Below are 12,081 nucleotides of genomic sequence, written 5' to 3' on the forward strand. Positions count from 1 at the left end.
TATTTTAAAAGTAAGAGTAAAATGAACTTTCACTATTTGGCATAAAAAACAAAGCTAAACAAACACAAGCCCTGCGGCACAGCTGTGCAGTCTTCATTCTGATGTGACCTCGGTCCACCCTGCTCAGTCTTCCTGCCTGTGAAAGCTGGCAAGAGTGGCTGGGCTCTTCGAGGGCCTTCACAGCTCCGACATTCTGTGATATTCGGTACCCCCATCCCACACTGCCTCTCTTCCTCTTTTTAGACTCTGATCCTGTGCTTTTTCACAGGGCTTACTCATGAATAAATAATACATAGCCATTATGCAACATGGAGGATTATGTGACGATCATAAAAAGGAAAGGAGGCAATCCCAGCCTTAGCCTCAGTCTAAACATCTCGGGACATGGCATGTGTTGTCTCGTTGGAACTTCATAATCAGGCATTTAACAGACAAGAAAAGACCCAGAGAGGTTATACAATTTGCCCAAAGTCACACAGCACAATAGGAGCAGAGCTGGCTCTGAGCCCACAAGTAAAGTGTTACCCTCCAAATGAATCCCTGATTTGAGGGCAGAGGGGCTGAAAGTAGCCTCCTGACCCCTGAGGTCCCTCCTTGTCCTTCACCCTTGGCTGTGGTCCCAAGGCTCTAAGAAGACTCACAGCTAGGCACCCAAGTCTGGCTTCGATCACTGGCCCCTCCCCGACAAGGGGCTCAGCTTGGAGAAGAGGATGGGAGGAATGCTGGTGACGATCTAGGGAGGGGGTGCAGGACCGCCTCTGGGGGCAGGCAGTCTCTCCCTACGGTCTAGCTGGAGTTTGGCCGACACTCAGAAAGGACGATCAGACTAAGACGGGCAGGCTGGAATAGAGGAGGGACCAAGAAATTTAAAATGTGAGAGTGTGGGGGCAGAGAGGCCTGGGTCCAGATCTGGTGGTTTCCAAACATATATTCTATAGCCTCATCTACAGATGGAGGGTAACACTGTTCTCAGGGCCTTGTATAAGGAACCATGGCTTGGGAAGTTTCACTTAAAAAGTTACAGGATTAAAAAAAAAAAAAAGTTACAGGATAGTGTTTGCCAGGCTTAGCACACACGCTCAGAACACCAGGGGCCCTGTTAAAAGGGTGAGATGAATGGAGAGAGTAGCATGGAAGCATATACATATGTAAAATAAATAGCTAATGGAAATCTGCTCTAAGACTCAGGAAACTCAAAACGTAACAACCTAGAGGGGTAGGAAAGGGTGGGAGGTGGGAGGAAGGTTCAGGAAGGAGGGGCCATATGTATCCCTATGGCTAATTCATGCAGATGTACGGCAGAAATCAAACCAATATTGTAAAGCAATCGTCAATCAATTAAAAATAAGTAAATATAATTTTAAAAAAAAGAAAGAAAAGAAAACCAGGGACCTGGTTAGCTTTCTCCTGGCTCCCCTGATCAACCAGAGCCTCTTCCCAGCTGCCCTGCCCCCAGCTCATCCTCCAATCCTTTCAGCACATGCTGCTGGATAAATCGTCTTAGAGCATCATTCTGACCAAGCCTTCCCTGCTTAGAGGCCACCGGAGGCCGCTGTCACTTTCAAGTTAAAGGTAGACATTTTGGCCTGGAATCCAGGCTTGTAACAACCTGTTCCCAAGTCAGAGGGCTGTTGCACTGCACCACTCACATCACAGACTAGCAGCCTCATCCCATGAAAGTTACTTTCCAAAATTCTCCACTTCAGGGGAACAGTACTGGGGAGCAGGCCTTGGCTAACTTTGGCAATCATGCAAAGGCCAGTCTTTCATTATGCAATACACTTCACACGCAGCTCTCTTATTTAAAAACAGCGGGGCGGGGTGGGGGGTGGGGGGCGCACGGAATTCCCTGGCAGTCCAGTGACCAGGACTCCATGCTTCCACCACAGGGGGCCTGGGTTTGATTCCCGGTCAAGGAACTGAGATCCTGCATGCCCCATGGCTCAGTCAAGAAAGAAAGAAGGAAGGAGAGAAAGAGAGGAAAAGAAAAAGTCCTGAACTGTGGCAATTACTGATTTCTATAATATAAATGCCCTTATTATGGTCAATTTCAGGCTACCAAGGCAACATCACTGAACACAGCAGTGGGAAGAGATACATACAATCAGCTCTCACCAGATGACACACCCCTGCAACATCCCAGAATAACAGCAGACTAACTCCAAAGAAGAGCTGTGTGACCTCAGGCAAGTGACTTAACCAGTCTGAATCTCAAACTTCTCATTTGTAAAATATAAAACGATAGCACTCATCTTATGGCAACAACGTGAACACTAGCTGATCAACAATATACAGGCTCAGGGAGGGTGACTGGGGACAAGATGCACAAAAATCCTGCCTTCCCAGACTTCACCTGATGCAGTAAAACCGCTGGCACAGTAGCTGGAAGATAGCATTCTGTATTATCAACGGTCTTTTTGTTGTTATGCCTTCCTTTCTGCGGACCTCAGTGTCCCCATCGCCAAACTTAGAATGTAGCCTGAACAAAACTTTCTATGATGCCACTTGAGCCTTAAAATGGCATTACCATTCCCATTTTACAGAGGGGGAAACTAAGGCACTCAGAACTGAAGCCAGGCTGAGGATTCGATCCAAGGTTTCTAATTTCCACTCTTCAAATCTGTCCCACCTCCCGGACTGAGGAAACACAAAAAGGCCTGGAATTCAGCTGGTGACTCAGCCGGATACTGAAAAAAAAAAGCAAAACTCTTTCTTTCCTACTTCATGGGGGTACATTGAAATGTCCTTGGTGTGCACCAGTTTCCAAAATATTCTCTCAGCACGCCAGCCACAGGGCAGGGACAATTCCCAGTCTCTCTGGAAACCCTGGCACTTCTGGTGGACTCTGTGAGCTGATGGGAGCTGATGAAACCCCCTTGCAAGAAACAACCCAAATCACATGTTTCAAATGCAAACCACTGGACTTTGGGCCTTTGCCTAAATGCCTCACATGGGCATCCTCTCCCTCTTTCTGAAGAACGGAGACCACCCCTGAGAATAAATAATCCTCCAAAGACCACGGGGTCCATCCCCTATTGGTAAGTAAGCCAGACTTAGGGCCCCTCAAATGGATAGGTAGCAATTCTGTTTCTTGAAAAAACAAAACCAACAGCCAAAAAAAATAAAACCCACCAACTCCAAAGGAGGTGCCTGGGAATGGCTCTTTGGAAGTCCCTCTGTGTGTCTAACCCCAGTCCTTCATGCTTCACTTTCAGTCATTTCTTCTCCTTGTGTTCTAAAGCACAGGAACAATGTCTCTTTTCACCGCAACCTGTCTCAGCTTCTCTTCTCAGCTCCAAAATAGCCCAGTCTTATTATCAGCAATGTTCCTTTCCAATTTTCTTAACTTTGAAGCAGACACTTTCCAAATGTAGGTAATAATCCATGCCAGCATGTCATTTCTTTCAACGAAAGCCAGGGAAAGGAGCAGGGAAGAGTCTTGTCCAAGGTGGCGCAGTAAGAAGGCTCTGGCTCTGCTTGGGCCAGACCCATCACACAGGGGAGAAGCTAGCTGTGCGTCCGCCCCGCTGCGCGCCCTTGGGCAAGTCTCAGCTCCTCTTTGGGCCTCAGGGTCCCTACCTTCGTAACAAGAGAGGCTGGCCTTATGCCTGCAGTCCGCTGCAGATCCCACCACTGTCATGGTGGCCCACCCTCATGCTGGGCCTTGCTCTACCTCCCCACCCCTGCCAAAAAGAGGAAAAGAAACTTGCGTTAGTTGTCCCGGGAGGGCACGCGGCTCGGGGTTGTCAGGCTGCGCAGGGTGTTGCCGGGTGAGCGAGTATCACACAAATCCCAGGGCAGTGAAGTCCCACCTCCCGGGTAACCACAGCTACCCGGGCCACACCTCCAACCCAAACACAGCCATAAACCCAGCCAAGGTCCACCCCCAGGTTCCCTGGGGACCCCTCCCCTCCCTGGGACCAGCCCCAGCTGAAGAGAGAGGCAGAGAAAAAGCCAACGCCCCCATTGCGCGGAGGTGGAAACTGAGGTCAGAGGGTGGAGCCTGTTCAAACCCAGGGGCTGGCGGGGTTTGGACCCGAATCCCATAGCCCATCCACAGCTCCCTCCCATTCCCGGAGCGGCGATCGGTCTCCTTCCCGAGCGCAGGGGTTTCCACGTGGGAGAGGCCGAAAGCTGCGCGGTCCCTGTAGATCGGAGCCCACCGACGCTGTCCACTGTTCCTCCCCATTCCCCCGATGGAGAAACTGAGACCCGGCAAGGGGCCAGGACCCGCCCTAGACCCACCGCGAGCCCCTCCCCGGGTCTCACCTGCCGGCTGCCGCGGCGCGCGGGTTGTTTCCTGGAGTTGAGCGGCAAACAAAGGCCTCCAATCCGGGCGCGGGGCGGAGCGGCGATGTTTTGCATAATCTCGAGACCGGCCTATGACGGCCCTGGCGCGGCCCCGGGAGGCGGGGTTTCTGGAAGCTCCACCAATCGCTGAGAGGTGGCAGCCTATGTCCCGCCCCAAGTGGTTTGGACGTAAACTCCAGGCTCCAGGACTGAAAATCTCAAATCTGGGAGATTGCGTGTTCTTCTGAAACCCGCCCAGCCGCAGATGGGAGACCGAGGCGCCTGGAGTTAAGACGTTTGTGAACGGTTTCGCAGAGCCACAGTGAGGAGGAATCCATCAACGTTGATGGCGGAAACGAATAATAAACACGATAGTAACGATAATAAGCTTTTCTAGAGCCCTTATGTGTCAGGCACGGTTGTGAACTCTTCCTGTGTCCGATCCTTTCCTATAAGGTAAGTGGGTATTATCACTCCTCCTCAAGTGTGTTCTACTCGAGAGCGTCTTTTAGACAAGCCGGCAAACGCAGGCCTGGGCAGAGATGGGAAGTTGCCCAAGGCCCTGCAGTGAGAGCGAGACAGAAGCAATGCATTGTTCAGTGAGAGTGCCCCGGGAAGGATGACAGCGTAAGGTGTCAAACTGGCCTAGGCTCTCGCCCCAGCTCTGCCGCTCGCTGCTGCTGAACTGCAGGTAAACGGGACTCTTAACTCTCACCTCACAGGGTTGCTGAAGGGAGTAAATGAATAAACATCGCACCAGGCTTATAAGAAATAAATCAGTGACACCAGTTGAAAGGGCTCCTCGGCCAATCCTATTTCACAGGGGGAAGGGCGTGTAACAGGCCCTGAGACAGGAAGTGATCTGCCCAAGGTCTGGTATCCAGCTGTGTGACAGCCCAGTTCTCTTTCCTTTTGATGGAAAGCTCCTCCCATTCCCCAGGTTCGGTGACCCCCTACACGCATATATAATGGTAATTGTAACAGCTTCTATGCACCGAAAGTTTACTCTGTGCCAGGAGCAAACCTTTTAGCTTCTCCTTACTATAGCTCACAAGTTGGGTTAGTATTATACTCCCGATTTAAAGATGAGAAAATTACAATGCTAATTATATGTGTAATGTAAAAGAAAGAACTTATTTACAAAATAGAAATAGACTCATGGACCCTGAAAACAAACTTAGGCTACCAAAGGGGAAAGCAGGAGAGAGAGAAATTAGGAGTTTGGGGTTAGCAGATACACACTGCGTGCTGAATTGCTTCAGTTGTGTCTGATTCTTTGAGGCCCCATGGACTATAGCCTGCCAGGCTCCTCTATCCATGGGATTTTCCAGGCAAGGATACTGGAGTGGGTTGCTGTACCCTCCTACAGGGGATCTTCCCAACCCAGGGATCTGACCTGCGTCTCTACGTCTCCTGCATTGGCAGGTGTATTCTTTACCTTTAGTGCCACCTGGGAAGCCCAACAGATACACACTACCATATATAAAATAGATAAACAACAAGGACCTGCTAAACTATATTCAACATCTTGTAATAACCTATAGTGGAAAGAATCTGAAAAAGGGTGTGTGTGTGTGTGTGTGTGTGTGTGTGTGTTTGTTCTTACATAACTGAAGCACTTTGCCGTATACCTGAAACTAACACAACATTCAATTTAAAAATAAACAAATATGGTGATGGGAAAAAAAAGAAATATGAAGCCCAGAGAAGTTAAGTGATCTGCCCAAGCTCACACAGCCAGGAAGGGCGGAAGTAGAAGTTGAGTCCAAATGTCAGACTCTGAGGTCTGGACTGTCTGAGGTGCGCCTTGTTCTCTGTCCTCATGACCCTCACCATGGGCGACTCCATCCCTCAGCCTGCTTTCTCCCAAGCAGAGAGGGCGCAGAGTGATTCGAAGGCCAGCTTGGCACTTGCTTGGGCAGGCCCAGTCTCAAACCAAACACTTGCCCTCTTCCTGCCTTCTCCTTCATCTAGCAGCAGATCCTGAAATTGTCTAGCTGTACCTTCCCCCTTCCCCCTCCCCCAGCTCTGACATTATGCATAAAGACATTAGGGCCACAGACATATATGTGGCCAGGCGGACCTCTGGCCCCCCACCTTCCCAACGTCCAAGCTGCCTTAGCTCACTGTTTTGGGTCCCTTCAAAGGCAACAGGACATCTGCTTATTATCTTGGAGCTTCACATGGTGAACCTCAGGTAGCCATGGGTCCAAATTTGTCTGCTACCACTCACTAGCTATGCAACTTTGAGCAGTAACTTGGCCTTTCTAAGCCCACTTACAGAGGTATGTTTGTAGGCTTAAAATTCCACTGGGAGGGGAACCCTCACAGCCAATGGCCTACAGTCCTGGAGTCAGACCCAGGAATTTCAGAACCAACAGTTCCAGAAACTCTTTCTTGTTCTTTTTCAGAGAACAAATTTGGGACAGCAGGCAGCAGTTGCCAGGAGTTCCCAGACCTCTGGGGTTGGACTGAGTGGGGAGATGGCTAGTTCAAGACACAAGAGGTCATGACCTGTCCTGGAGTTCGTAGAGCAGGCCAATAACTGGCCTGAAATTCATACCGCAAGTAGATAACAGACAAAAACCTCTGGATTCAGAACAGATCCACAAGGACCTGGGCCTTGAAAAAATGTGGTTTATAAGGTCAGAGGGCTCCTCCTTCACCATCATTCTGACTGCAATCGTCTCCCTGGGGCAGACTCAGCCTGGTACTCTGAGCCCACACACAGCATCCCAGGCTCCATCAGAAGCGAGCAGCAGTATCCCCATTGTATTTATTTCCTGTGGCTGTTGTAACAAATTACCACCAGTTCATGGTTTAAGACAACACCAGGCCTTCCCTGGAGATCTAGTGGTTGCAATTCCATGCTTCCACTGCAAGGGGTGTGGGTTTGATCAGTGAAATGAGATCCTGCATGCAATGCAGCTTGGCCAAAAAAAATAAAATAAAAAGCTAAAACGACACTAACTTGTTCTTCCAAAGAGAGGTCATAAGTCCAAAATCAGTCTCACCTTACTAAAGTCAGGGTGCCGGCAGGGCAGGTTTCTTCGCCAGGCTCTCAGGGAGAATCCATTTCTTTGCCTTTTTTCAGTTTCTAAACGGCCACCTGTGTTCCTGGGCTCATGGTTCCTTCCTCCATCTTCGAACTTCATCACTGCAACCTCTGCTTCCATCATCACCACACCATTCCTCTCCAATGTCAAATCTCCCTCTGCCTCCCTCTTACAAGGACCCTTCTGATTACATGGGGCCCACCCAGACAATCGAGGATAACCTCTTCGTTTAAATGCCCTAAATAAGCACATCTCTCTTTGCCACAGAAAGTAACGTTCACACGTAACAGGAATCTCTGGGAGCTGTTACTCAGCCTACCACACCCATTTTCTAGACTAGGAACTCGGGTTCAGAAAGGTGAAATCACCTGCCCGTGACCACACAGGATGTGGAATTTGATGCCAGGAGATCTGGGGCCTGACAAAGCCCTTCTTGCAGGGGTACCAGGACTGGAAAGGGGCATACAGAGTCCCACGGGAAGGGCTGGGGTTTGGGGGGATACTGGCGGCTTCAGAGGTCAAGTGGAAGCCAGGGCTCTGACCTCAGGTGATCTCCTTAAGCTGGGGAGGGGACATGAGCAGCTAAGAGCAAGATCTGATAAAAGTCTGTGGAATCAACCGTCCCCAACCCATTTCTGGCAGATCCCTGGACACGGCTGGACAAAACAAGACTTTTCAAACTCTTCTTTCTGCAGAGAAAGCCTGGAGATGGAGGAAGTGGGCACCAGGGCTGGTAGTACAGCCCCTCCCCTCTGCCCCCTTCACGTGTTTTTGCTTCTAACACCCATTGCCTTTGACTCCTGCACCAGCTTCGTGTGCACAGGTAGGAAGCGACTGGGAAGTCACCGCCTCTTCCCTGTCCCCAGACCTTGTCTAAAGACTGACAACTTGAAGGCCCTGTCCCCTTGCCCCGAGGGAGACAACTCTAAGTGGAACTTACACTCCAGTGTCCCCCGTGGGATCAGGCTGCAGCTGTCCTCCCAGGACTCCACCTGAAACCACATCCTGCTTGCGTTCCTCACCTTCGCTCCTGATTCACCCGCTGCTTTCCCAGCCTCCCTGCACACTGCCTCGGTGAATCTCCTGCACACACATCCTCGTCTCAGAGCCAGTTTCTGGGATCCGCCCTAAGACAGGCCACCTCTGTGTGTGTGCGCGTGTTTACGATTTTATTTATTTAGGTATTTTTGGTCGCACTGGGTCTTCACTGCTGCGCAGGCTTTTCTGTAGTTTCGGCCAGCGGTGGCTGCTCTTCATGGCGGTCTCTCTTATTGTGGAGCGTGGGCTTTAGGCTGCAAGGGCTCAGTGGTTGCGGGTCCTGGGCTCTAGAGCTCAGGCTCAATAGTTGTGGCTCACACGCTTAGTCGCTCTGAGGCACATGGCAACTTCCTGGACCAGGGATCGAACCCTTAGTCTCCCGCATTGGCGGGTAGATTCTTTACCACTGAGCCACCAGGGAAGCCTCCTTTCTGTGTTTTAAAACATTCATGCCCATTGTGCATTCTGTCTCATAACATACCTGTGTATTTTAAATACTCTAATATAAGTTTCAGGGGTACAGCATTATTAAACCTATATATACCTGGGCATTTTGATCTACAGATGTTATCTATAACCTTCAGGGAAGGTGTTCCAAGACGTGGGTGTCACTCCAGTACCCCTGCAACACCCTTTGTGTGACCCAAGTGGAGCCATGGGAGGCCAGGGAAGATGTGATGTCCTGGGTGCCTCCATCTGTCCTACCCATCCCTCTCTCCACGTCAAGCCCAGCCATACAGACAGGCCACATAGCACGCTGGACCCTAATCTTGTTCAGATTTCTTTATTGAAAAATTAAAGTCATAAGCTCTGTATATAAATACGTTGACGTCTCTGGTCACCTGCAAGGCCTCTGGGACAGGCTGGGGGGTGCAGTGGGAAGCTGGGGTCTTGTGATCCCCAGGGGTGTGGGATGGAAATAAATAATAAATATCATGGGGGGTGAGGAGCTAGGAGGACCAGGGGTGTGAATGGGGTGCTCAACGCTTATTTGTGGCACTGAAGGTCCCGCAAGATGCCCCCCGGGTTGGGGGCCGTGTCCACGAATTCTTCTGTGACTTCATTCCAGACAAAGACTCCGGCATCTGGGGATAGGCCAAGTCCTAGCTGGCCAGGGAGCACTAAACTCAGAGTTACAGGCCCTGGGAGGCTTCAGGTGAAGACACAGGTGCTCCGCCCTTCCCCTTTCGTTCTCCCCTTCCTGAGGTTTCACGCTGTATTGAGCGCCTACTGTATACCAGGCATCACATCAGACCCTGACTTGACCTTCTGTTTGCCTCGCCCAGCTCTCTTCTCCCGGTTCTGGTCCAATGGGCCAGTACAGAGTGGAGGGGGGGATGTCTTCCTGTTTCCCTGGCCATGCAGCTCCAGCCCCCGAAGGAGCTCAATAGTGCCAGCAGGGAGGAGGGACCAGAGCCGGGGGCTGGGCAGCGGTGGGAGGCCCTCGGGCCTCGGCCCCTAGAGCAGCACGTTGAACTCGGTGACCAGAAAGTCGATGTAGTCTCGCTCCTTGGTCTTGAAGGCCTCCGCGATGATGCGTGCGGCCTCCCGGTGCTCCTTGCCCCGAAGCGTCAGCCCGTTCACTTCCAGGATCACGTGCCCCACCTTGAGCTGCCCGCAGTTGTGGGCTGAGCCGCCTCGCTGCAGGAGTGAGATGCAGGGCATGGGCACCAGGGACACCCAGGGCCGGCCTTGACCGCCCACCACTGCCACCCGGGGAGCCACAATCTCTGTGTCCACGGCCCCGATGAGGAAAACCGAGGCTCGGGGAGAGCCAAGGTGCTATGAGCCTGGGGCTGCCTGTGGGCATGCAAACCCCTGGGGATGCTGAGAGGGACCCTCAGGGGTAGGGAGAGATGATCAAGCCGATCCCTGGGGGGGACGTACCTGAATCGTGACGATCCTAGGCAGGGGCTGGCGGGTGTTGGCACCACCCTCGATGGCGATGCCCAGGGTGGCCGCACTTTTCTTCACGCGGATGAGGGTGGATGTGGGCTCCAAGAGCCCGGGCTGCAAGTATGAGGAAGGAAATTAGTGGCAGGCCTTCTTGGTGGGTGGGCCTGGCCCGGGGTCTGGCCTGGCCACGACAGGTCCTTGGGTCAGCAGGGTGCGGACTCCAGCCCTTTGCGGGGAGCCTGCCGTGTGTTAGCACTGAGCACTTGGTGCTCCCAGCTTGTCTAATTCTGAGGCTGGGGAGGTTAAGCAGCTGTTCCAAGGCTGCTGGAGGTGGAATCAGGACTTGAATCTGGCCTGAATGCCTTACACCCCCCTACGCTGGAAGGGAGCTTAATGACCCATGAGAACAACCTTCAGCACCTGGCATGTCTGTCTCAGTGGCAAAGGGACGGCCTTCAGACTCTGAACACGGAGGTCTCTCCGGACACCCGCATCCGCCCAGTGATGGGGGAGCTCAGTACCTCTCTGTGGTCACTTTTCAAGCTGAACCCTGGTCAGGACTTCCTGTTGTTCACCCCCAGCCAGACTTCCCCCCGCCTGCCTTCTGCACACCCCCAGTCTCACTTACAGGTTTGGTGGCCCCCTCGGGGGTCCTCTCGTTCTGAGGCGTCTCCTTGCTGCCCCTGCTCTTGGTGGACGTGGTCTGTCTGCCTCGGCCCGGGGCGCTGGCCTCCGCCTCGCCGGCGTCCACCCCACTGTCTTCGCTCAGCGTCTGCCCGCTGTCTGAGAGCTGGGAGAGCGTGGAGGCGGCTGGGGGTGGGAACAGGAGAGGGGTGTGTAGAGCTGGGGTCAGTAAGGGCTTCCTGCAGGAGCTGAGGGGCAGGCTAGAAGGCCGGGTGGGGGAGTCCCTGGGCAGAGGCTCCCTGCCACCCGCCACCTGCTTAGACCTGCCCTTCCAACTGGGTCTGGCCCCAAGGCTGCCACTTCCAGGACGTCTGCCTTGACAGCCTCTGGCAAGATGGTTTTTTTTAAAAAAAGGTCAAGAGGCAAATCCAGCCCACAGATATGGGTTGGTTGGTTTGTTTTAACTCTTAGTGTTGTCAATATTTAATGATGGACCAACACATTCAAATTAGATTTCACATAAAAATGGAATTCTAAGCTTCTTGGGAAAAGAAAGGAAGGTCTGAAGAAAAAAAAAAGGAGGGTCTGCCATGCCTGGTCTGTGCCCTTGCTGACTCCACCTGGCCTGAACTAAGGGGTGAGCACACGCCCTCTGGTGCAATAGTTAAACCCAAGCCACTCCACTAGGTGTGTAACGGCTTGGCCCCTGAGTTTGAGACACTCTGGAGTCTGGCAGGTGCGGTCTGAATCCCCTCTGACCAGCTGTGCAATCCTGGATGAGCTACACAGCCTCTCTGAACCCCCATGTTCTGGTTCCAACCCAGGGGCAACGATGCCTATCCCATGGACTATCATAAACACTAACAGACACGACGTACAGGGTGAACAGGCTTATGCTAGCCTGCCTGGCTCCACAAGTACTGTGTCTCAGCCTCTTTCGTCTGTAAAATGGGGGTGATAACATCACAGAGCTGTTGAGAGAACTGGGTGAGTTACTGACACAGGGAAGTTCCCCAGAGCAGTGTTCTTGGTTCACGGAGAGTGCTATACACCAGCCAGCTTTATTATCATCTGCGTCCGGCTCAGAGCCAGGCCCAGAGCCGTCTCTCTGACAGCTCGGGTTTCCCTCACCACATCCTGCCTTAGCAGCCTTTCCTCAGGGAGCTACTGAATGCAG

General features: G+C 52.2%; 1 protein-coding gene and 1 long non-coding RNA gene across 3 annotated transcripts in view; one reads left to right on the plus strand and one right to left on the minus strand.

Moving 5' to 3' along the window:
• The first annotated feature begins 4,588 nt into the window (after positions 1-4,588).
• LOC136176553 (uncharacterized) lies at positions 4,589-9,029 on the plus strand. The gene is made up of 3 exons (XR_010664599.1): positions 4,589-4,746; positions 8,042-8,169; positions 8,949-9,029. It is a non-coding gene; the product is annotated as an uncharacterized lncRNA (long non-coding RNA).
• Positions 9,030-9,167: 138 nt separating this feature from the next.
• The window catches only part of WHRN (whirlin), an 86,251-nt gene continuing 83,337 nt past the window's right edge, over positions 9,168-12,081 (minus strand). For both annotated transcript variants that reach the window (XM_065947449.1, XM_065947448.1), the window contains 3 exons: positions 10,909-11,090; positions 10,272-10,394; positions 9,168-10,025 (listed from right to left, as the gene is read on the minus strand). In XM_065947449.1, coding sequence (XP_065803521.1) covers positions 9,843-10,025; positions 10,272-10,394; positions 10,909-11,090 — 488 coding nt within the window. In that variant the 3' untranslated portion in view covers positions 9,168-9,842. The remainder of the gene's footprint in view (positions 10,026-10,271; positions 10,395-10,908; positions 11,091-12,081) is intronic.

The sequence above is a fragment of the Muntiacus reevesi genome, chromosome 10, assembly GCF_963930625.1.
Source record: "Muntiacus reevesi chromosome 10, mMunRee1.1, whole genome shotgun sequence".
NCBI lineage: Eukaryota > Metazoa > Chordata > Mammalia > Artiodactyla > Cervidae > Muntiacus > Muntiacus reevesi.